The following is a 27,253-nucleotide window of genomic DNA, read 5'->3' as shown; positions in this document are numbered from 1 at the left end:
TACACCATTAACTATGATCAACGACTGTTTTAAATTCCTATTATCAAGAAGAAGAATAATAGGCTGTTTGTAATCGGAAAGACTAGTTTAAGCTCGGGCCGGACGAAAGCATCTGCACCTTAACTGGAACATACAGGTAGCAAAAATCCAATTATTAAATGCATGGCTGAAGACGACCTTGGTTTTTGGTAAATGAACCGCAGGACGACTGTTATAGTTTACATTGCAAACCATGATTTTTTTTGCTAACAAGTACCAACATACTTAGTGATGCGCTTTTACGGTGATGTTTTTGGTTTAAATGGTCATTTCAAAATAGCCGCAACGCCGTTATGGAATAAACAAAACGTTATCCATTATCACCTTTAAATAGAAGGGTAATGGTTATGAGTTTAATTATCGAAATCCATTCGACAGAGTTAAGTAGAGGTGAAGAACATTGTGTAAGGTCAAGTAAGAGATTTGTGTAGTCTTTCTCTTCGAGGATGGTATAAATTATATGCAAATTTGTAAAATTCATAAATGTTTATAAAAATAAAAGTAGTAGAACCACAGGTAACAGTAACGTTATAAGATTACTACATTGAAGAAGAGGTTTTTAAAATTTTTATGCTGATTGGAGCTAGCACTATTCTAAATTGAGACAAAAGATGCGATACACCAAAGTTTACATTAGTACAACTAATTGTATTCAACACGAAGCTCCCTAACACCAATATTGTGCGAATCCTGTGCCAATGAGGTGCAAATATCTTCTTCTTCAAATTCTATTCGAAACTAAATGAACAACGTTTCTGTTTTTACTCCGTAGAGTGTACAATTCTATTTTAATATCTTCGTGTGTTACATTTTTCGTTGTGTCATTTTTGATCAGACATACGCTATCTTAGCCGAATTAGGCTTCACAGACTGAATAAAAGTGGACAACGTCAGAGTAATGGCTTTGAAATGAATTTAATATGAATTCCTGTTTTTTGTTCTATCAAGTTTCACTGATATATCTGCAGTATTCCTGCAATATAAATTTATGTTTGTTATTCCACTTTTAACGAATGCTGTTCAAAGGGAATGACCTTCATTTACAAAGACATTTAATAATTTTCAATATCCGCTGCAGTTTCAACATTCGGAATACCCCTTCTGGTCTTTCCAACATATTGAATCATTTTGAAGATGAATTTCTTAAAAGTTCGACGTTTGCCCTTGCCCCACCGTGTAAGTTGACAAAAGGGAATATTGTTTTTAACACTTTAAGGGTACACTAAAAAATTTTCTTAAAAATTTTGCGTCCAGTTGAATATCAGTTCTAAAGTCTCGCTTTTCAAAAACGAAGCGGATCAAAAGTCTCTTTTATGCAGCCATGTAACACAAAAACACTTTTCATGTTAAGTACGTACTTGAATTGGTATGTAAGCAAAAAGTACGATGGTTTTTTTTTCAGAATTATTTAGAATAAAAAGCTCCCATTTTCATTTCTAAATTCGTTTCAGTTGTGTATTTGGGCCGAAGTACCAATTTCTAGAAGAAAACATAATTTTTAATTTTTTTTAACAGAAAAAGTTGAACGTTTGAACATGTTCTAATGTTCCTTGAATGAAAAATCGAATGCTACCTACATTAACACGAACTAAATATGGAAGTATTTTTGCAAATCTTTCAATTGGTTTTGATTCGATTGATAAAATACCAATCCGTGTCACATCTAGGCGTCATTCATTACCACGTGCTGTGTACAAATCAAATAAGCAAGAAAAAAAAAACACATCTAGGTTGCATATCGCCCCACGTGTTTGAGAAACAGGCGCCTTATTGTTAAATTTTCCAGCTTTCAATGAACAGAGTGCTTTGGTTACTATCCTCTTGCGACGACGTTTGCTCGCCCATGGAGACGAAAAACAAACCCCTCAAAGAAAATATGCTTGGTTGAGAAATACGCGCCAAAATATTCATACTGATCAGTATGCTATGCCTGGGTTACTTTCCTTTTGCGACGTTGGCTCGCGACGCCTCGACCATAGACACGAAAAACAAACCGCCCAAAGGAAAAAAAAATCTCAAGAAAATGGATGTCATGACTTTAATTTGTTTCGAAAAACTACAAACTTTGTATGGAAGCCTCTCTTTCCTTAAGTCGGATGGAGTTTTTACTATTACAGAAACCATCCCCGGCCTCAAAAACCCTCAGATGCCAGTTTTGACGATGATCGGTTCAGTAGTTTCCGAGTCTATAGGGAACAGACAGACAGACAAACATTCATTTTTATATATATAGATTACAAACCAAACACGCTAGCCGTTAGTCTAAAATACAAATATCTTCATGCTATAGTCCTATTTGGTGCTAGTAGTGTTCGTGATATTATGCTGGTTGTTTCACCAACACTTATCAGTTTTGGGACAATCAACCTAAACAACGACCATATTTGTCGACCGGCTGCCCATTTTTTGTACCGAGAGTTTTTTAGGTTAATTATCCTGTCCCATCTGTACACGCTCAGCAAATGTGCGTAAGAAATGTCAAAAACAACTCTATTGGACAACAATTACACAGAAAATCAAAAATTCCCAAACTTGAGAACTCCCACCCCTTAAGCCTTAAACCTAAGTTAAATATTGACAACTCAAGTTTGTGAAAAAATACCAGCTTGTCAAAACACCTAACTTGCCCTTCAAGCGGAGAACTGTTTTTTTTTGGGATTTTCGTTGTAAGCAAATTTGATTCTATCACCTCCATCGTGGCAGATTTGACATTCACCTCCTTCAATTTCTGCAACTTTTCGGTTCAATACTTCTCTTCTCAATTTAGTGGATATATCTGTTTCGAAATTAACAAACTTGATTATTTTTGAGCCACTTTAAAGCGTTTTTAATGCAAATTCTGCTGGCAAAATCTGACAATAACGAAGTGAAACCATCTTAAGATCGAACTTGAAGTATTACCGGTTAGTATAGATCGGAGGTTGCGAAGTGTACATACAAGATTACCATTTTTAGGATTTAAAAAAACAGCGAAAACCAAAATTTTCGTTTTGAAAATTGTGGTTTTCTTTCCACAGGAGCAGAATTTTGGCAAATCAATTTATTTTATACAAAACAACTAGCAAATACATTTTTTGAAATGCTCGGGACCTTGTCACGAGCAGACATGGTATAGGGTTCAAAAGCTGGAATGGTTAGAAATAGAGTTTTACATAAGTTTTGTCGTTTGTCTAAAATCATCTGTCTCATAGCCTCGGTATCGGCTATACAGCTTACGAGCTCTGGAACTAGCAAAAAATTGTTGTTTGAGGTTGGGTTTGAATGACTCATTACTAGGTAACACTTTCAGCTTATCGGAGAATTTTTTTTTGGACATTTCAGTGACCCACCCTTAGTTTTTTGCTTATTCCAGATTAAAAAAGCTTGAGGTATGAAATTTGACTTCCCAGATGACCCTTAACCGTAGCTACCGATCATGTGCTTCACTTCAATACTTGATTTGATCTTTGTGGACATTTTTGACAGTGTTTACATACTTTTCAACCACTCATACACAATAATTCATTGAATAATCAACGGTTTTGTCAGCTATCAATTTGATAAAGATGGATTTTGAGGGAAACTGTGCAAATTTTTTTTTTTCATTTTCTCTTGCATCGTAAATATATCGAAAACGCGTAAATTTAAAATTTTGAAAAAAAAAAATAGGTCAGATAGTACTTTTCACAGGCAGCATGCTGTCAAAACTTTGAATGTACGATTACTAATAAACGAGCTATTAGCAAATGAAAGTATCCTATTTCTAAAAGAACTAAGCTTTAGTTCATATAAATAAAGGCGCAATACAGGTGCTTTAAATGCCTAGATTTTTGGCAGGAAGTTCATATCGAAAAACACAATTTAAATATGATCTGAACCGAAGATTACCATCTGTTAAATGGGTTTAACTATTTTTAACTCAACTTTTAACTTTTTTAACTACAAATTCGATTATATTTTAGAAGTTTTCATGCAATTCAGAACAAATCAGGACATTTTAGGAACAAATTTTCAGAAATCAGGACAACTCGGGAGTTTTAAAAAATCAGGCGGTCTCTCGAAAATCAAGTCAAATCCTGATAAATCAGGACACTTGGCACCTTTGGTTTAGTTATACTTGTACGTGCATTACAATTGTTCAGTTGTTGTTGTTGTTTCTCTTGTGCGAAGCTCAGGGGTGCCAGGTGGTTTTGGCTAAAATCAGAACATCGCGATGAAAAAAAATCAGGATTTTTCAGGACACCACTAGATTGGTGGAAATAACATGCAGCTCTACTTAAGCTGCATACATAAAGGCGAAATATAGGTACTGAAGACGCCTAAAACTATGCAACTGACGCGAGCAGAACCTTAGTTGGCCTGCAGTTCATATCTAAAAACACCACCTCAATATCATCTGAACAAAAGTTTATCCTCGGTTGATCTATTTTATGATTGATTTGTTTGATGTTTTTATCATTTAACTTTAATTTATAGTTATAATTTAGATATTTTTTATGAAAATCAGGATAAATCAGGACGTTTAAAAGACCGTTTTTTAAATCAGGACAATTCAAGTGTTTTTGAAAAATCAGGACGGTCTCTCGAAAATCAAGATAAATCCTAAAAAATCAGGACACCTGGCACCTCTGGTTTGGGGGGTAAATTAACAGCGGTAAACTATTTTTGAGCTTTGTTGAGAACTATTTTGTTGGAGAATATTTTTTTATCCTGCTTTATTTGTAGAATATCTGTCTTTTGACGGATTTCGCGCCAATCTGCATGCGTATCTGCATGACCCTCTCAGAATTGACTGAAACTTAGTGTGTGTATAGCCGTCACGTAGTTAAGGCACTTGGCATACTTATTTTTCCTCAAAAAGATTTAGACTAACATTTGAAAAAAGTCAAACATTTCAGGCAAATTTTTTTTTAAAAAGCTTTAGCTCTAAAATTACAATTGCTACACAAATGTGGTCTACGGAAGAGCTTAAGAAAAATGATTTTAATTTAAGAAAAAAAATATTGACAAAAAATAGTTTGAATCTTACACTGAGAAAAATGCATTTTTTAAACTAAAACCAAATTTCTCAAAAAATGCCATCTCAGAATTTGATGAAATTTTTTTTCTAAGACGGGTAATAATAAAGCCTACAAATCCTCCATTCATTGCAGCTTGTGCATATTTAATGTTATTTTCTAACATAAACTTTTTCATGATTTTTTTTAAATCATTTTATTTTTTTTCAGTGTAGATTTGCAACCTTTTATTCGTTAAATAGATTGTACTGATTTCGAAGAAATAAGAGCATCGATTGTAATGATAGGTGGTAGAAGTAAGTGGAAATCCATGTTCAAAGGAGTAATAGACCAAATTATTCCCCACAATCAGAAAAAAATCATCGAATTCAGGGATGACCTTTTTTTAAATCGAATTTAAGTTTTTAGTTGGGTTTTTTTTCAGTGTAGGGTTTCCCCTTACTTTTACCATCAATTATAACAATCGAAGCTCTTATTTCATCGATGAATACAATCAATTCAACGAAGCAATTTTTGAATAAAATGTTTAGAACCTACACTGAAAAAAAAATTACATGATTTTCAAAAGAAAAATTGAGAAAAAGTTTTTGCTTATTGTTACCCGGTTTAGAAGAAAATTTCATCAAATTCTGAGATGGTATTTTTTGAGAAATGTAGGATTTAAAAAAAATAAATATTTTTATCTAAAAATTCAATCATTTTTCCAAAACTCTTTCACGAACCATATTTTTCTAGGAATTGTATTCTTCGAGCTAAAAATTTTCATACAAATTTTGCCTGAAAAGTTTAGCCCATTTGAAATTTTAGTCTAGATAATTTTAAGGAAAACAAAGTATGCCAAGTTGCTTTACTGGCTATCTTTATGTCCACAAAATTTTACTGAATTCTGAGAGGGTCATGCTAACTTCGTGTTCATTTGGCGTAAAATCCACCTTTTGTGTTGATGTAGCCGACGGTACAGACAAAGCGTCGGTGGCTGGACTAGGATCTTTAGATAGCAAGCGCAGTGCCACTGCAGTGCAGGTATGAGTTTGATTCCCATACCTGTTGTTTTTTTTTGCTATAGGGTTCGATTTTCATTGCGGTATCAGATTTTGAGGGATGAGTTTTCTTAAAAGAGCTCAGCTTTGGACTAAGCCGTGAATAGCCGAACCTGTAGGGAGAGAATTTCATTCGGGTTGGAGGGGAAAGCTCTCAAGTTTGGGTATTTTCGAAGTTCAATGTAGGATTCTCAAATTTTCAATATAATGAGCTGAGAGGCTTCTGGTTTAAATTTATAACGGATGTTTCAGTAAACGTTCCGAACTCCATTTTGCATTGGTTAAAGTGTGAAATTTTAGGTTAGATACCTACTTTTAAATTCTCATTCTTTATTTTTTTAACAATTATTGTACATTTATGGAAGAGTCTTAAATGTCAAAAACAACTTAAGGTTTTTTTTTCAAAAGATAACATTTTAATATAATAGACTATAAATTTGCACGATTTTATATTTTTTTTATCAATTGGGTCATAAAATTGAGATGAAAAAAAGGTTCGTCATGAAATTCAGAGTCGACATTTCTTTTAGAAAAATTGTCACTACTTTGCCCTCGTATACCTACTTAAAATCAGTCCGAGAAAATAGCTAAGAATTTTGTATTTCTGTATTTCTCAACTTCTGAATTTCATATTCTTCGTTTTCTTTGAAATGTTGATGAGATGACAAATTATAAAAAATAAAAAAAATGAATTAAAAAAAGTTTGTAAGACTGAAATATAATTCATTGCATTGCCTTCAGCATCAGTGCAGTATATTTTTTATTCGCTTGCAAATTAGAAAACCAGAATATTGTCGTTAGCAATATATAAGCGAAATCATGCGATCTTGGTTCTTCCAAAAAGTGAAAAAGACGTTGGGCTTTTAAGTGTTGAAAAGCATTTTGACAAATTTTACGAAAAAACTTCATGCACCTCAAAAAGTAGAAAAATTTAAGAATTCTTTAAAATTTCAGTATTTTGTCTAGAAGCCAATAATTGTTTTCAAGGTGACTGGAAAACATTCAAAGTGTTGACACCCTTGAGAAAATGTTTTCATCTCACGTTTCAGTTTAGTGATCCATTTTTAAAAGCGAATGTACAACATTCATCTTAGCTTTTTCTTCAATATGAATTGTTTGTTGTGATTAGGGATTGGGTTTTCCGCTTACCGATTCCAACACAAACGTATACTATCAATCCCTATGCATTCGCTATGGGCCAAAAAAGCTACCTTCTTTATGGTTTGTTTACTCTAATCTTACTTCCCATGCTCACAATCAACCAAAGCTGTTAACTCTTATTGTGGGATAAGAAGAACGAAGATCCACGTGGTGTTTCACGATTGAACTGTTTCTAGTATTTCGATTAAGGGGTTGCGTGGATGTGTTGATTCTTTATTCATTTGCCCGGCTTGATAAGAACGATTTTATATTACACATTCGGTTGACAGACGCTTATTTGATTTGCTTTTTTTGGAAGCGATAAGTATCGGGGTGTGGTAAAGCTTGGTTCGAAAAGATATGGTAGAATCATGCCAATTTATCCGCGTGGACACTTGTTTTTTTTTTAAATTTCTAAGTAGGTAACATTCTATGTTCACGCTTTTGGAATCTCAATATTATCTTTATGGACAGATCAACTAGCCATGCATGTATTGGTCTCGCTACCGAGTGACGTTGCGCTGGACGCCACGTCATTTTGTCATCGTGAAGGTTGATAACAAAACATCGAACGCCTATCTTCTTTTTTTGTATTGTTGAGTAGCTCTGATTTTTACCTGAAGAATCGGTTATGGTTGCTCTACCGCAAAACGAGAATCGAACCTCGAAACGTTCTGTTTCAATTGTAGTTTGTCTAGCGTGAATGATACGCGTAAGTTTAATGATCTGGTTGATTGTTGTTTCAATAAAACACTGTTGTTTTAAACATATTTATTTCTACATTCGATTTATAATGTTTGTTGTTCTTTAGTTTGGAACGATAACAGAAAAGGTCAGTTTCTAAGTCAAAAGTACATTTGTTACACAGTTGGTTTGCATGCAAACTTCAAGAAGTGCGTGCGTTGTAAGTGTGTGGTGCAAAGGGTTACCAGAAAATTTAAATTGAATGAAACCTGAAAGTTAATTTTTTTTTCTGTTCGCATGGAATGCAGCCCTAGGAAGAAGGTAATCTTATACATCCATCTTATTCGTTTTCAAATAGTATGGGAGAGTGGGGAATCATGGGCCACTTTTTTTCGTTGTTCCATAACTTCTTTATTATAAAAGATTAAATGAAAATGAAAATTGGTACGGTTTTCTACATTTTCAAGGTATCATAAGGTATTTTTTCAAAAATTTTAATAAGTTATTTGTCCCAAATTCTGATTGTTTGAAAAAAAGCAATATTTTTTGGATTTTGAAAAATGGTGGGGAAACGTGGGCCACCAAATCCAAATTGACCAAATAACATGCAAAGTTTATGAGTTGACCCAAAACTGTGATTTCCTAATTCATTTCGTTATTTTTAAGCAATTTCAGATGATGAAATAAAAAAGAGCATAGAGTATGATCGCATAGATTCCAAAACCTGACTCGCGAACGTTTTGGCAAAATTTCTTATATAGGATGGACAAAATATTTTTCATAACTCTTCATTTGGCATAAGAAAACTTTACAGATAGGAAAAACGTATTTTAAGTTCTGAATGTGTATAAAAACAAAGAAATATAGGTGATTCAAGATGTGTGGCCCACGATTCCCCACAAGCTATGATTTGCAAATTGGTTGCGTTTGTGTGACTTATTGATGTTTCATCAAAAATTCCTTTTCCACGTTAAAGATCATGACAAAACTAAGATCATGAGCGTATGAGCATATTTTTGTTATGCACTTGAGGCTCCCCATCGATGAAATTAGCGGGTGTTTTTTTTAATTATGCAAGTGAATTTTTCAAACTTTTTTTAGATTGATAAATAAAAGAAGCATATGATGCGTATTTCAGTCAACAACATATAGAAATATATGCTCACGCAAAGCGACGACGATGACAGTTGGTTTGAGATTTTTATCTCAACACACATCTGAGATATTAAAAGTGGCCCACGTTTCCCCATGGCCCACGATACCCCACTCTCCCCTATAAAATAGTTTCATCTAACGTCATTATAGTGCCAAGGTATTACGTATAATATTCACACTGGAGCATAATTGTAGTGGAAGTCATTTTTGCCAAGATACAATAATGTACGCCATCTTAAGCCTCGTCCACACTCGGACTTGTTTATGTTTACATCTAGAACTAAACCATGAGAGTCTTAAGTCTCCCGACAAGTATGTACATATTATTTGTTCATAGTGTTCTACCATTTTGATTAAAATTTTTCCGAAAAATTGTCAAAACATTGTAATTTCAGTTCCTGACTCATTATGATTATTAGAGCCTGACTCAGACTGATATGATTTTTTTTTAAGTTTTATTAACGACACTTTACCATCCTTATGGCATTCGTGTCGAATAGATATGATAATAATAGGGCTACATTTTTGAATATACAACCTTAACACCTTAGTCGCCACGTTCATTTCGGTAGTTTTACTAGCCGGGCCCAAAGAAATTCTCAGAGCGAGAGAGTAAAGAGGGAAAACTTTAAGACTTGAAATGTGTGGCTAAACTGAGCGGCTATTTGGAGCAAGAGAGCGTCATCCGTTTTCGATGTGACGGGACCTCCCAGGAAATACACCCGTCACTCGAATATGGGTCCCATGGCGACGAACGTGTTTATGGTTAGTGAATTGAGCCGGTATCGGAAGCAATCGAAATCTACAATCAGCAAAGCAATTAATCTCTCGAAAAGGGGCTTTAAATTTCTGTTAGCAAACCACCGACAGATTCGCAAAAATACTTAATTTAATAGTAAAGAATATGCTGTGAACATAAGATTGTAAATAAATTTAACACACTTTGAACGTATTCCTGTTAGCGACTTTAAAAAACTATTTTGAAAACAGTAATTGGCTTCTAGCCAAAATACTGAAATAAAAAAATACGTAAGACATTTTCGACGAAGAATGATTTTGAGTATATATAAATTCGGCAGAAGCTGCTGTAACTGTCTTCATTTACCTGCTCTCAACTACTAAAGTTGTAAAAAGGTTTTGTAGTTCAAATTTACTCAAACGTAATTTCATGGAATTTCTTAGTAAGAAAGGTTTTTCCTGATGGGGTTTAACAAGAGATTTGAGGGTTTCTAATGAATTATGCTATTAGTTCACCTTATTGGACTGAACTGCGTACTAATAATAATAAACGAGTACTGGAAAACATTTAGGCAAATCAGAGTTTTAGAGGTAGAGCATTATTAAATTTTGACCTCAAAAATAGTGTTTGACTTAAAAAATTAAATTGCTTTTTCGGACTGCTTTTTTTCTGAACTAGCTGCTGATAACCTGGTAACACATATCAATTTCATTTTGAAATGTTGAGTAACTACACCCACAAATCAGACTCTACTCCAATAATGAACTTCATTGGAAATGGAATTATCGGTAAAAGAGTCTATGCCTGACCGGCATTAACAAGCTTTATAATAACTGGCATTTTCCTCCCAGCGCAACCGCATTGCATATGCCTGAAAGGAACCGAATATAACATATCCCAAATCCTATCACAAGACAAAGTAGGATGGAAATAATCAGTCAGTAAAGATATTGCCGAATGATGTACAGAGCGCTGTGTGTGTATGAAAACCGACTTTTTTTTAGTTTCGTTCAATCGTAGGTAGAAATTGGTTACTGTCAACTGGTAGTTGTTCAATGAGCCAATATTTTGGTAGAAACAAGTCGTTGTTCAACGAAGCCTGAAGTTGAAATCGATCGAAACCTGTCAAACCGATCCAGATCGGCAGCAGAATTCGTTTCGACCTGAAATAAATCGATTGAAGTAAATTGGAAAAAGACAGGTGATCAACTGTGAATTCATTTCTACTTGTTTCGACCTATTTCTACCAGACTTCATTGAACAAACTTTTTGTTTCCAACCGATGCCACACAGGGTAAAACGATGTAAAAAGGTGATCAAATTTTTTTACGCCAAAACGGAGCGTTTTAGACCAATAGTGTCTTCGGGACGATTTACCTACATTTAAAGCACTTTAAAATGAGCTTTTGATAAAAACGATTAAATCCCCTAACAGTAAGATAGAAAAATTATTTGGTCGATTTTTGAAAAGGGCACATTTTTTGCCATATTTGCAAAATTTGTCAGGTTATCAAGTTTGTGAATGTTGTCATTTCTCTTTCAATTTTGTCAACTATGCAAGTTTGGTCCAATTTGTAATTTTTGATGATTTTAACAATCATGTCATTTTTGTAATTATAGACTATTTTGAAATGTTTGTAAATTATGTCAGTTTGGTAAATTTGTTTAATTTTTTTCTATATTGATTCTGTCAATTTTGCATATTTTGAAAACTTTTTCAGTTTTATGATTTATATTCATTTTATCTATCCAGTTTTGTCAATTTTGTAAATGTTATAATTTATGTCAATCCATTCAAAATTGGTCAATTTTGGTAATTTTTTCCCATATTTGCGAAATATGTCAGGCTTGTTAAAACTTGATTAAAGTTTGTGAATGTTGTCTATTTTGTAATTTTTATCAATTTTATCAATTATGTAAATTTGATACACTTTGTAATTTAAGAAAATTTAAACAATTGTCATTTTTGTAGTAATTGACTATTTTGACATTTTTGTCCATTATGTCGGTTTTGTAAATTTGTTTTGAAAATCGTCTAGCGCTGGATTGCATCTGAATTTGTGGATTTTAATCTGAATTCTGAAACTCACTATTGGACCCGATTTTTTTTAGTTAAGTTTAAAATCAGAAATACTTTAAAGTCCAGGGAATTCAACATTTTGAAATTAACACGTCTGTACAAAAAATCACTTTAAACTTTAAAACAGTTGATAAAATTAAATTGGGTGAAACTTTTTGTTGATGCATTTTCTTTTGAACGCGAAATTACGCCTATTTAAAATGGGATTTTTTTTATCCGGGTAGGGCCAATAGATAGCGTCGATTTTTGAAATAGGATTTGATTAGATGTTCCGAAGTTTCAAAAGCGTTTTTTTTTCGAGCTAACTGATAGTTTCGCCCTTATGAAATGTTACGCTATGTTTGTTTACATTTGGTGCGTTCGCCCTTTTTCAAACTTACTACAAAATTATCTAACAGATTCACGCTTGCTTCAACGTATCGAAGCCAGCCTGCAGAAAAATGCGGTGTTGAACCCTACACCCATCGGTTTGATATGGCAATTTGGGGTTGTACCCCTTTATGAAACTCCATATTATCACAATATGGTTTTGAAGCTTCGGCTTCAAAGTTTTTGCGACCGGTTCGGTTAACACTGAGTTAAAATTGTTAAGATATAAGAATTCTTATTCCCTTTTCTACCGCTCGTTTTGTCGTCATGAAGACATTATGAGTGGGAATGGAGTGCGCCCATCGTGTAGCGAATAGCGTGTAGCAAACGCGCCCATCGTGTAAATGACGTCATATACACGATAATCTTCATTTTAGTGATTGCTGGTTGTGGCTAGCAAGCCAAATTGACATGTTTTTTGGAGTGATGATTTGATGATAATTACTATGAAAAAATTTTTTCAAACTATTTTGTTTTTTTTTCTTTCTTTTATACATTGAAGAGGGAAAAAAATCAAATTTTTTAAGACGAAAATCATTTTTATTGTACTTCCCAGTTTCGCAAAAACGTGTGGACAATGTTTACAAAAAATCACACCAGCACACAAAAAAACACTGACATCGTCTGAACTCGTCGAGCTGATTCGATAGGTACCTATAAAGGTATATCTAAGACCCAAAATTAAGGATCTCCCAAATCGACCGATAACTATACCTTTCTGAAAGAAAGGCAAAACTGTGCAGTCTGCGAAAAGCCTTGATGTACCTAAAAGTGGAAGTTTACATAGATCATTAACATATAAAAGAAAGAGTAGTGGCCCTATATTGCTGCCTTGTGGGACGCCTACAAAAATATCTCTGATTTCACTCTCTACTCCTTGAACAACTACATATTGTTTCCTATCCGAAAGATAACTGCAAATTATATCATTTGCTATGCCTCTTATTACATATTTATTTAATTTTTCCAGTAAGATGCCGTGATTAAGCGTATCAAACGCCTTTTTTAAGTTCAAGAATAAGGCATATTTTCGGAATCAATTTCTTGAATTATGAAATCCACTCGTTCAGAAATTGCAATAAAAGTATTTGAGCCTGCTCTAAACCCTTATTACATACTTTATAGAACATGGTTACGATTGAGGAAATAAGTAATTCTATTTACTAGTAATTTCTCGACAACTTTGATAAATACGCTGAGACTTGATATTGGTCGATAGTTGCTAACATCTTCTGGATCACCTAATTAAAAAACAGGGGATGTCTCATCGGGTGCTACAATTGTTTTTCGTCTCGTGGCCAATCCAAGGGGATTGACATACTTGATGATATATTTTGAACCTCGCTCACTCAATCATTCACGAATGTCTAGCCTCGCACCATTGTTAATAAAGTTTGTAATTGATAGACTATCATGAATGTTTCCGAAGGAAAATCTGAAGAAATACTAGGACCACATGTTTAAAAAAGTCGCAGATCGTTTCGGTTACCTAGCCTTGATTTGTCGTTCTACGCAAAGCGAAAAGCAAACAATGGAAGCCTCCATAGATCGCTCAAATTTGATAAAGTTTATCAAAGACGCAAACATTATCGAAACGCTCGATGGATAAAAGTCTACGTCCTTCTTAAACACATCATTTTTTTCATGAGTGTTTCAAATACAGAAACGCCTCCAAATAGATTATGGAAATTGTCTAAGTGTACGGACATTAAAATTAAACACACACAATGAAATGTTCACAAAACACAGAAAACTAAATGTGTAAACTCTACTGAGTATAAAAGAATGTAAAATATTTCTACGGAGTGTAAAAGATTGTAAACGCTACGGGATATAAACGAATACGTAAGTCATATAGTCTCAGTAACTGGACAATTACAGGATCAAGCCGATAAAGTAAGTTCAAGTCGTGCTAAAAATAGCATCGGCGAGAAGAAATAAGAATAAGAATGTAGTAAAACATGGCTCAGTGATAATTTTTCCGGTGAAAACCAAGACTTTTTATTTTACGTTTGTATAAGGGTTCTGCTCTTACTCTGGCAACGGAATATGGTTCTTAAAAAAATATTGTTGTTGAAGACTTCATACCCGCACTGTTCCCTGAGTACAACTGGATAGATTGTAGTTTGTGGTGGTAGGCGAAAACAAGAAAACCCTATGAATTGGCTAAAATTTGGATAGTCTAAACAGCTGCAAAGAGGATTAAACAAAATATATAGTTCAGCTGCAGTTAATCAATGCTTGATAGAGCAGCCATAATTACACCTACGTGCTCAACTCAGACCAGCTTCTACAGAAATACCTAGTCCTCTATCGTTCAGTTCAACGCTTCAGTGTGAAGCGTCAATCACCAGTAAGGTAGAGCATAACAAAGATAAACATAACACACTGAGTCTTAAATGGATTCCACGAAATTTCAATCGTTAAAGAATTTTTCCTTAAATCTGGATTGAATCACAAATAATAAACCAGAAAAGAACTCTCAAAAAATCAGGTTATCCACTCAAAAAATATCAAGATAAGCCAACCATTATGCAAAAATAGATGATGAAAAAAAAACTTGTTCCTGCTGTTACGTAATCCTCAATCTCTTGGTGCAGCACTTAGGCAACAATGTACAGATAAACGGAATTCGAAAAACACACCATCCACATCCACCAATATCACCTTAGGCGCTATACAGGCATTTTAACTTCAAAATTTGTTCATTGCCCTTCTGAATTAGGGGCCGTGATTTTCAAGGCAGCATTTCCTAGGTATTTGGTCGAGAGGAAAACTTATTTGGTTACTAACGCTAAAATACCAAATAAATTGGTAACCCTACCCTAGAGCCCATCTGATGGACAGTTGATTAGAAGAAAACCTCCCGCGATTTTTTCGAACCTTAGCCTAGGTACACGTTTGGATGTGTGCGCTTCACCGGGCCAAGCCTGGGTACCGATATGTGTTCTTCCCTAGCCCACGACCGGCAAAACGTTTTGAACGGCCAGTCTTTAAAAGCCGTTTGCGCACGTGAAGTTCTATTCAGTGGCGGCGGCGTTATCAACGGATTCGGATCGGGCGGCGTTAAATCTGTGTCTTGAGCTAATAGATCTCTCTCGAGTGATTCGGTTTGGAGCCAGTGAATAGATATTTCGTTTTTTTTTGTGGCTGCTGACGTCCTACAGGGAACAAAGTTCAGCTGTAAGTTTCCTCTTTTACTGGAGTTAAATCCCTTCGGTTTGGTTTGAGAAAAAGTAATCCACTCGGTCATTAAGCTAGTTCCACATTCCCGGAACACCTGATACCGGTTTTGCTGCAACGGGACTCATCGAAGTGCAGTGGAAAAAGCCTATATGTATTGGGTATGAATGAGTGTTACCTGAATGAAGAAGCCCAGAAAAAGGAATTTAAAATATTTGAAGACGTCGTGACAGTTCTATTAACGAAAAATGAAGAAAGGTTTTAGTTTTCCTAATTTTGGGTATCTTACGTGGAGGTACAATCGATAACTGTGAAAGGTGCTAGTTTCAGTTATTTTTTTAAGGGTGTAAGCTAAATTATGATTTAGTGCCTTCACTTGTTTGCTTAGAAAGTTCGTTGCGCAACCGATGATCGGTAACGAATATTCGTGACTACCGTTAGGCTATCGATGAAACCGAAAAAAGAAAAAGAAAAATAATAGATTAATTGTGCAATGCAGTTTCAATAATCTAATCAAGAAATCGGCCATGTAACTAAGCAGTGCCCATGTTAATCGGACCGCAAGAAACGCAGTTGTAAGGCAGTTTTTCGAAGGTGATTCCGTGTGCTAAAAATCAAGTGCGCGAATTTAATCGTTAGGGGCCTGATAAATAAAACGGGTTTTCTGTTTTGCCGGCAAACTGGCGTCGTGTTTATGAAACTGTGTGTTCCTACAAGCCGGCTTCTTACTGATAGTAAACAGTCAATCATATGATGGAAGCTTGTAGCTTGAAGAGATTGAACGGCCAAGAATCTAATACGGTGCAGAATTGATCTTGTGGCGCGCATGAAACGGCGGTCGTTAGTTAGAGCAGCAGAGATCTTTCAATGTCAGAAAACCAGTGTCAATGTAAAACGGTCGAACGCTGTTTGTTGTTGGTTTTGACCTACATCAAGAACTCGGTACAGTTACACGAATTACGCATGTTGTTTTGAAGCGGCCAGAAGCGTGAAGGGTTGTATGCCTACATGTGATACGCAAAACGTTTGCTCTTAACTATTATTCTTTATGTTAGGTTAATTAGAAGTTATTCAGTTTAAAACAAACAGAAAAGAGGTTGAATTTTACTTCAGATTAATGAACTTTTGCTGGATTTGTTTCAGTGTTATTTTTCTTCGATAATGAAAAATCATTTTTGACTACATAGTAAGAGTTTCGAAATATTTTTGATTTTTTTGTGGAGAAATGAATCCTACTGTATAAGTTGAAATTTCAGGGAATAGATTAGATGAAAATTGATGTTGAAGAACATGCGAATAAAACCTGCCTTGTCTCCCGGTAGGACTTGAACCCACATCTTGCGCCTTTCCTAGGCCCATGTATTAACATTCTACTATTTACAGGAGACAACCTGGCTTATGAAAGTTATACTGGTCGAATGTCGAAGTCTATCGGAATAAAGGGAAATGTTTTCCCGTGTGATCATCATAATTTTTGTTGTCTATTTCTATTCCCACCATTTCATCTTTCTGTAGTTGGACTCATATTTGGACATTTTTTAAGCACGTCGAGATTTGCAATGATTTTTTTTCAAAGATTTTATATTGTGAATTGTTTTGTGGAATACAAATTACTGCTTCGTGTCGATTGGATGCGTTTTCTTGATAATCCATATAGATATGTAAATGTCATATGAAAGCAAAGTTTACGTATAAAGTAGTAATCAATATATTGAAATTTTCAGTCTCAGTTAAAACTTTAAATTTCTAAAGCACATCATCCAACAGCGTGCAGTGAGACTGCTCTTATCACGATCTTAGCTGATAATGGAGAAAAATCAAGAATTAATGCTTCAACTACAAAAATAGAACAGATTGCAAAAATCCAATGCCTGTTTAGCAAATCTCTGAGCCGAAAATGCACTGACAAGTGTAGTCTACCTAAGATGATATGATTGGAAAAGCACTACTGGCACAAAGGCACGAGCTTCCAAGCAATATTATGCAGAACCACTACATTCAAGTGAAACAAGAAAAACATTGGATAATTCATTAAAAAAAAGTGTGAATCGAACTCACTGCAACGTCTAATCTCGGCTTGCCAGCCCGATATGTAACCCAGTGCACCAAGCTTGTAAATGCCGGTCCGACATAGAATCTTATACCGATAATTTCACCTCCAAGGAAGTTTATTATTGGAGTAGAGTCAGATTTGTGGATCTATGTTTAACATTCAGTTGACCGTTTGATAAATTTGACCATATTAAAAAGTTAGATTTTTTTGTTATTTGTGATAAGAGTATTAAAACTTTGAGGAGAAGGATTAAGGGCTAAAAAACTCAATCTAAGATAAAAATCTTTTTTTATAAGACATGTATATAAAACTGTGTTACACAAGTTGATAGTTCAAATCAAGGAGAACCCTTCTAAAGGAAAGTGTTCTATCCTAAAAGAAACTAGAAAGTTTTTCAACAGTTATGTCATATTCCTATAACGAAATAAATTAGGGTAAAATGTAAGCTTTTCTTACTAAATGTATACAAACTGCGTTAAATTTCAACGTTAGCTTTTTTAGGCAATATGATAATGAAATATTGAATCAATTAAACTCGAATACAAAACTATTTGAAAAGAATATCGTCAATATATAGACTTGGTCTTCCAATTGGCAATTTTGTTTGAAATGTTTGGGTCCCTATACTAGTAAATAAAGTTATTAGAATCTCGATACCATTTCATAAGATTCCTTTTCTATGAGTGAAATCAAAGGATGTCCCAAAACAAGCTGCATCACTTTGCAAACGCTGTAGAAAATCACTCATTTAACCCTTCGTTTCATAAAGTTACAAATTTGCAACCATTAATGTATGGAAAAATGGAAAAATCGTATTTTATTTTAATTTTTTTTCATGATGCCCTCATCATTTTCAACTGTTTAAAATTATTTTTAAGGAAAAATAAAAAAAAAATCATGAAACGAAGGGTTAATATGATTGCTTCAAAATTTGCACAAAGAAGGCTTGAAAGTGTGTTGTTTAAAAGGATTTTTTCTTTTTTTTCTGCATTTTGAAAATTGTAAAAAATAGAGCCAATCAAAGAGCAATGAGGAAAATTTATTTAGCCCAATCTTCAGAAAAATACTCCATACTTTAAACGCGACGTTCGAAAACAACTTGTAATCATGCCGCAACTGTGAGTTTTGTGATTAAACGTTTCTAAATAGTTCTCGGAATCAACTAAAGAAGATTAGGGGTCCGAATGATTTTTTTTATCAGCAGTTGGCATCTACGAGCGAGTGAGTAGGGAGAATGAGGATACTTGATCCCTGGGGATACTTGATTCCTTCGCTATATCTCGAAAAAGGAATATCTTACAAATATAAAATGTTCTAGAAAAATGTGCCAAATAGAACAAAACAACAATGCTGTTATCTCAACAAATTAGAAAAAAAATATTTTTCGAGTTATTGAAATTTGTTTCGAAAATTTTACAAAATGTGAATTGAAGATCATTTTTTTATCATCTTAAAATGTTTCTCACATGATAAAAATTATAATAAAAATATTTATTCCAATATGTCAATCGTTAGAGTATAATATGAACTTCATAATGCCATATTTTCAAAGCAATAGTAAACTCTCAATTTTGTCCAAAAAGAAGTTATCCAAAATCTATATTATGGGTATACTTGATCCCTGGAGTCCTAAAAGATTTTTTTTCTTCTGAATGGATCGTGATCATTGGTTATCATAAAATTACTCATATCTGTCCAATAACTAGTGTTCATCCAGTAATTATCTGAAAAAAAAAAGAACTGAAAACACTGTATTTAAGTAAAAAACTTCTAAATTGAGTATAAACTTGAAATTACAGGCTGTCAGAAAATGCTAAAGACGGCAAGTTGCTAAAATTTCCCAAAAAGATAATATGAAAATAAGAAAAACGGATCAAGTATCCCCATTCTTCCCTACAGTTTTAGGCGAAATCCTTACACTTCGCTCAGAAAACTATGGAGCAGCTCCATGAGAAATTTATACAAAAACTTTTTTCCAATGTTTTTTTTTTGCATTTAAGATGCTATTTCCCTAGATTATTGATAAAATTATTCATAAATATATTTTTTCAGTATTCAAAACGCGTATAACTAGCATTTGAAAGTGACTTTAACAAACTTCCGAATCTAAACCACAATTAGCGAAAAAATGGTTTACAGTTTTAACAGATTTTTATTCCAAATACCATTTTGGAATCATGTTAATAGCTACTTTGTTGTTATTATGTTTGGGGGCATTGTAAAATTTAAAATAAATTCTAAATGGTTCGATGATGATGTTTTTTTTTAACAAAAACTCGATTTACCGTAAAATTTACTTCTATAGCTCTCTGCAGCTGGATTTGCATTCTTGAAAGTCCAAAATAAGCTATAAGCTGGTCTTCTGCACCATTTCGACTTATTTTTATTCGTTCATTTATTCAAAGGATACCCTGAAGTGATATGAAGCCAAAAAAAGTCACTTCTGTACCCAAGAACACTAAGTCTTCCAAAGCACCGGAAGTAAGACCCATTCAGAAAAAAAATACGAAAAAGTAGTTTTCTGTATGAAAGAAGCTGCTTTCAGATGTTGCGTAAATTTTTTCTAGTTGGGCCTAATGTATGATTGTACGAATATGGTATGAAATCAAAATGTCGAAATATCAAAGATGTCAACTATCAACTATGTAATTTTTTACAGCGTTTTCACTGTCATGCAATTAGATGAGGGACACCCTTTATAAAGTAAAAATAATTGCTTGCGAAACATAACATAAACATTGCTAGAAATGTAAACAGTAATACCTCGCAATTGGATTTGAGTCTCCAGTACATAAGTCTACGGCGGGTTAAACATTTAGCTAACGTTCAAGATCATCTTTTTAAAAAAGAAATCCACACCGTTTAATTTCTTACTGCTGCAGCTTAAAACTGATAATACTATGCAGCCAAATCCATTTTTTCCGTGATGCAAAGATTATAAGAGATAATTTTGATTCATTTTTTGACGCTGATTTAAAAAATTCATTGAGTTTGATTCTATCAGCTTTTGTTTTCCAGTTATTAGATGGAAATTCGATGAATAAATGTTATGTAGAACATTACAAATATCAATGATCTTAACGCAACGTATTCACAAATACTTGATTGTCTCAAACAACAACAATACAAAACCCAACATCTCTCCGAAATAGTCCCTACCAACAAAGACACTCACTCTTAACATAACCAATAGCCGTTTAATTAACGCCAAAACCAAGTACCACAAATCAGACTCCATTTTCAAAATAGCCGTTTATCCTTATTTTTCAAATTCACTGTGTAGATTTCAATCATATTTATTTGGTAAGACCCAGTATAATAAATTCAAAACTAAAAATTTCTATTCATACATAATTTTTATTTACCTTGAAATAACAACAATAGTAAACAATCTAGACATTCAACTTAACAAAAGTGACAAAAAAGAATGTAAGTGGGATAAGATCAATGTAGTGTTTTTAAGATTCTCGTTATTGAAGTTCTTCTTGCTTTTTTTTTTTTTTTTGTTTGTTTTGCTAGGATTTTAACACTCTCGTGTTATTCATCCCTTTTCCTCCGTGGCTTGTCAAAATTTTGAATGGTGTTCGTCGTGTGTACTCATTTTAGTTGTTGGATGTACTCATTTTTGATGTTGTATTTTATATTTGGTCCATTAAATTACTTTTTTGAAGAAACAGTATAATTTTCTTCTCTTCGATGGGACAGTTGGATAGGATCTGTCTAAGACTGTTCCCAAGACCGGACTCGATCCTAGCTTGCTGGTAGCAAGGGCAGTTTAGAAGAATATGTTTTATGCTGAGTTGGACCTGGCAGGCAACACACATAGGAGGGTCATCCATGGCCATCAGGTATCCGTGGGTCAACCGGGTGTGACCTATACGAAGCCGTGTCAGTATTCGCCTTTCTCGAAAAGATGCTCGGTCGATCCATGCTTCAGTAGTATTTTTTACTTCTCTCAATTTATTCTGGGCTATAATGTTCCAGGTCTGGGACCATGCTAATGTGATGTGTCGTTTTACCCATTTCAAAGCGTCAGGGGAGGGAATCGTTTGGTTTTGGGGATCGAGTTGACTACCAGCTGCCGCAAGGTGGTCCGCTCGTTCATTGCCGGCAATGTTTGAGTGTCCGGGAATCCAGCACAGCGTTATACCTTTCTGGATGGCGACTTCTGACAGAGTAACTATCCATGGATGTTTGATGTTTCCCACAGAAACCGCTTTCAAAACACTGGCTGAATCCGAGAAGATCACGGATTGTGTAGTTGGGCAATAATTTTGGGCAGCTGACAGTAGAGAGAATGCTTCAGAGCTAAAGACCGAGCAGATCGATGGCAGAGGAAGTGAGACATTTATGTTCTCGCTCGTAATACCACAACCCACTCTCCCATCGAGCGTTTTCGATCCATCGGTGTACAATTTTGGGACGTCTTTGTATTTCCGTTCGACAAGATGGTAGAAATGAGGCAGTACATAGGACGGATTTGTGCCAGCCTTTATTTTGGAAAGCAGAGACAGGTCTACTTTGGGAGTGGACGCATTCCATTTTTGCAACCTTGGGTCGTATCGAGGACAGATGGCAGGTATAGAGGCTTGGATTCTGTTTAAAAACATTTGTGCACGATGAACCATAGGAACTTCCTGATTCCGATTCAACGATAACCATCTGATAGCCTTGATAGAAAGAGCCTTTGTAAGGATGTATTTAAACGGTAACTGCCCACTTTCCACCATCACTGATGGAATAGGGCTACTTTTGAAACAACCACTTATGTAACGGATTGCCTGGTTGTACAACGGTTCCAATTTTTCCAGTACTTTTTCGGGTCCTCGGCTAAAAAAACCGACTCCATGGAGAATTGTTGGTAGCAACCATCCGTGGACAAACAGATGTAATGATGAGCGAGATCCCGCCCAGTTCGAGCAGCAGAGTTTTTTGAGAATATTCAGCTTTCTTTTGGCGGCGTTACGGACGCAGTTGATGTGTTTGGTGAAACGAAGTTGGTCGTCTATCCAGACCCCAAGAATTCGGGCTGACCGAACCAGGGGAATGTTCTTGTTCTGCATTTTCAGCGGAGGGATCTTACGCAATCTTTTTCTATGAGGACCTAGGTGCATCAGTTTGGATTTTTCCGGTGCAAAGGTGAATCCAACTGTAGGGGCCCAGGTGGAAATCTTGTCGACGGCTAGTTGAAGCTTTTTCCGAGCAATGCGGGAGTATGGAGAGGATGATATTAAGATGAGGTCGTCAGCGTAGGCCAATATTTCGGTATCTTCAGGCACGATCCTAAAAACGGATTGTAAGCCGATCAGGAAAAGCGTTGGAGCTATCACCGAACCTTGAGGTACTCCGTCATGTATGACTCGGGGTGACGAGTATTTACCGTCTATGAATACTCTCGCTGTTCTGTTTGTTAGGAAGCTTTGTATGTAATTTCCCATTCTACCCACAATCCCCCATTCTCTGATCGAGGAGAGAATTCTGTAGCGGCTTACTCGATCGAAGGCTTTCGACAGATCGAGGGATAAACATTCTACATGTCGGTTATTTGATAGGGCATTTTCCAATATGCTTTCCAATGTTGTTAAGTGATCGTCGGTAGCGAGACCAGGACGAAAACCAAATTGTCGATAATCAAAGCGGTTATCTTTCTCGAGGATAGAAACTAATCTCCGTTTAACCATACGCTCAAGGATTTTGCCCATACATTCAAGGAGTGTAATGGGACGATAGCTGTTCAGCTGGTGTAAGTCCTGGTTTGGTTTGGGAATGGGAATTACAAGTCCTTGTTTCCATTGGTTGGGAATATCTCCACTGTGCCAGATCTCATTTAGGATGTTGAGGAGAATAGCTCTCCCTATTGGTGGAAGATTTCTAAGCAAAGGATACCCGATTTCATCCATTCCAGCAGAGTTTCCTTTTCCTTTTTCAAGGGCTTTATCCAGTTCTTTTTTGCTGAAATCGGTGTTATAGTCGAGGTGTAGGTTGGTGGAGAAGTCTATTGTAGTATGTTGAGAGTTGTGATCCGGGGAGGAGATGGAAGAGAAAAAATTGCAAAAAGAGTCCGCAAGTATTGCAGGATCATTGGTGTATTGTTGGTTGAGAAGAAGATGGAATTGACTGGTCCTATTGACACCATTGAGACGTTTGATTTTTTCCCATAGTTTGGAAGAGGGGGTTGATGGGTTGATTTCTTCCAAAAACTGTTTCCAGCAATCCTGTTTGGCCTTTTTGACAACGGAACGGGCTGACGAACGTGCTGCCTTAAACTCCAGAAGAGCAGTTTCTTTGCGTGGATCGTCGTTGTCAAGACGTTTGAGAAATCTCATTGTTTTTCGACGGAGTTTGATCGCTTTTCGGACTTCTGAGTTCCACCAGGGGACCGAGGGTCTACCGGGGACTCCGGTGGTTCTAGGAATATGCTTTCGAGCTGTGTCGGTGATTAGTTTGGAAAAAGTTTCAGTGTTGTGTGGGGGTTCTCTTTCCAGACTTTGTTCGAGGTCTATTTGATAGCCAATCCAGTCGGCACCATCATATTTCCACCGAGGTCTGATGATGGAACCGGGAGTCGAGGGTTCCAAGAATATCGAGATAGGGAAATGATCACTGCCAAAACAATCATCCAGGACTTTCCAATTGAATTTAGAACCCATATTCCAGGAAACAATGCTAAGATCTATAGCAGATGTGTTACCGGTTACGGGGCAGATTCGGGTGGGGAGAGAGTTGTTGAGGATGGTCAAATTTTTATTCATTACGAGGTCTTCAAGTAACGATCCTTTTCGGTCGGTGTGGGAACAACCCCATTCTGTAGAGTGAGCATTGAAGTCACCCAGAAGGAGGACAGGTGCGGGTACTTGACTCAATATATCTTCTAATTGGTTTCTGAATTCTTGATATGACACTTTGGGAGAGATATAGAGTGAAACGATTGAAATCTCGATAGGAGAGTTAAGACGTATGGCAACTACATTGAGTGATGAATTGATGGGCAGGTGAACGAAAGGGAATCCAATTTTGATGGCAATTCCAGCGCCTTGTAGGCCTGGTTGGTGATGAAGATTTAGGTGATATCCTTTTATGTAGGTTGATGGAATGGCGTGTGATGGCGCTAAAGTTTCTTGCAAAGCAATTATGATTGGGGAGTACTGGGTTGTAATCATTTGAAGCTCTGATAAGCGTGCCCTTAGGCCATAGAGATTCCATTGAATTGCAAAGCATATTTTGTTCTTATGGGTAGGAGAAGGAACCGGTCTATTGTTGTTGGGACAGTTGGTGTTTATCGATGAACTTATATTGTATGTATCGTTGAAGTTGAAAGCCATAATTAGGTGGAATTAATTGGAACGGACTTACCGGTCTGTTGTTGAATGGGGGATTGGGTGTTGCAAGGTTTGGATGGGCCTGGTTTGGAGTCGGATTCAAGGCACTGTTTCTTCGGAGTTGAATTTCTTTTGGCAGGTTTGTCATCTTTGGACCTACGGTTGCGTCGGCTGCGTTTGGTTGTTTTGGAGTCTTGGCTGCTGCAGGTGATGGTAGTGGTTTCTGAGTTGTCAGTTTCTGTTTCGGTGGTTGATTCCTGTTCTGGTACAGCTAACAGTTGTTGGAGTTGCGTTGTGAGTTTATGTATTTGTTGTTCAAGTTGTAAAATTCTTAGGTCTTTTGCCTTTTCTTCTTCTGCAGGATTTGAGAGACGTTGCTGGATATTGCTAGTTGTTTGGCCAACCTTTTGACGTTTCCGGAATTCTTTGACCGCGGCTCCTTGTGGTATTCCCAAGTCTACACGGATCTTGACTATTTCCTGTTCCTCTTTCTGAACTGGACAGGAGCGGCTCATAGTAGGGTGGGGCCCATCACAGTTCAGACAGTGTGGTTCTTTGGAGCAGTCTTCATGGGAAGGAGATTCCCCACAGTTCAAGCACTTCACAGGTTGTTGACATCTCAGCTTCGAATGACCAAACTTTCCGCATTTCAGGCAGATGAGTGGTCTCGGATAGTATGGTCGGGTAGGAGTGCGAATGTACCCGAAGTAGATGAAGTCTGGTGCTACAGTTCCTTTTATGGTCAGGACCATGGAATTTGTAGGAATAGATTTGCCGTCGATTTTCTTTATGAAACGATAAACTTTAGTAACGCCCTGGTCGGCTAGGTTTTCCTGGATTTCCTCGTCTGAAAGCCCGACGGCCTCACGACAGGAAACAACCCGTTGGCATGTGTTGAGTGTTGGGTGGGGTGCGATGACAATTTTCGTTCCGTCGATCAGTTCCGTTAATCCTTGCAAGTTATTGGCCTGTTCAATGCTTCTGATTTTCAGCAGATAAGCTTCTCCGTTGTTAATGGGGTTTGCTCCGTAAATCCTCCCGACCACTCGGTCGATGGATTTGGAAACAACAAAAGGGTTGCTGGGTAGTTTGAAGTTTTCTTGGGCACTTAGGATCAAGAACTGAACTTCACCGTGCAATCCTTTAGGATCCATCCAGGTGGGAAGAGATCGTCCATAATTTTGTTTGGATGTAGGGGTTTTGTGGCCCCAAGGTGGATTGGGATCCACCATCCTTGAAATTGATGTCCACTAAATTCGGTTTTTTCCTTTTATATCGGCACAAAAGATATCGGTACTACGAGTAAGGTGTGATTTAGATGTCCGTGATTGTGACACTTGGCAAGATACAATCGAGCGAGTAGGACCAAAACTTGAAAACGTCCGAACGCGGTGACTGACGCCGAGTGAATGAAGTTCTTCTTGCTAATTTTCCCCAAATCTGAAAAAAAAACGCGGATTTTGACAAAATTTCAAAGAAGATTTATACAAAATCGAATCTTTGATATTTCTAAAACTCTAAACCAAATCGTTTCGCAGTCTTCGACAAAGGTGTTAAATGTTCAATCTCATAAATTCATAAACATTCTTTACTGAAGTCAAAAATAGATGTAATCTCATCTATCAAAATTTAACAAAATTTGTGAATTTATTTTTTTAAGCGTTGTATCTCTGAAACAAAAAAAAAAAAAAAAAAAAAACTCTAGACAAGTTTTGTTTTTTGGAGAATGAAGAATTATAAATTTATTCAATATTAGCAATTAGTTAATAGTTTTCATGTTGTTTCATTAGTTTACCAGTTATCTGAGATCGATTTTTATCCAAAACTGATAAATTTTCACGTGTCATATAACCAAAACTAGAAGTGATACACCAAATCTAAAAAAAAATTGAATACAGGACGCCAAAATCTTCCAAAATCATTTATTACAACATAGGCACCATAAATGCTGTTCCCCTGTTAATCAATAAAAATGTTTAAAGAAATCATTTATTAATAACACTTCACTTGAAGAGAAGTTACTCAATAATTATGAAAATTATGCGTATTTTTCAAGTTAAATAAGTTAAGAAGGTATGGATATTTTTTATCATACAAGAGCGAGTTTTATTCATATAAAAGTTATTCATGTTATTATTATTCTAAAAAAAAATGCAAACAACATCAAAATTTATAACCATTAAAAAAAACATTTACAAATAGAGAGTATTATTTGATTTAATAAAACAGATTAAAGAAATAAAGAAATAAAGAAATTTCATCTAGAATCAAATCTTGATAATGGACATTCAAAGGGGCCGTTCACATACCACGTGGACAACTAAGGGGGGAGGGGGGCGGGAGGTGGTATGGAAATGTCCACGCTTGTCCACGGAGAGGTGGATAGGGGTTTGGGTCATGTCCACGTGGGCATACTTATTTTCAAAATATTTTCTAAAGGTGAATAAATATTAAG

The 27,253-nt window shown here is 35.7% G+C and overlaps 1 protein-coding gene across 1 annotated transcript; it reads right to left on the bottom strand.

Moving 5' to 3' along the window:
* Window positions 1–349: 349 nt before the first annotated feature.
* On the bottom strand, window positions 350–26,030 carry LOC129753034 (uncharacterized). Its single transcript, XM_055748827.1, has 3 exons — window positions 24,833–26,030; window positions 21,141–24,521; window positions 350–363 (listed from the first exon to the last, which is right to left on the bottom strand). Exons 1-3 carry the CDS (start codon window positions 26,028–26,030, stop codon window positions 350–352), a joined length of 4,593 nt encoding a protein of 1,530 aa, XP_055604802.1.
* Between the last annotated feature and the right edge of the window lie 1,223 nt (window positions 26,031–27,253).

This window comes from Uranotaenia lowii, chromosome 3, assembly GCF_029784155.1.
Source record: "Uranotaenia lowii strain MFRU-FL chromosome 3, ASM2978415v1, whole genome shotgun sequence".
NCBI classification, from domain to species: domain Eukaryota; kingdom Metazoa; phylum Arthropoda; class Insecta; order Diptera; family Culicidae; genus Uranotaenia; species Uranotaenia lowii.
Note: the sequence above shows the minus strand (reverse complement) of the source record. Positions and strands in the feature narration are given on the sequence as shown.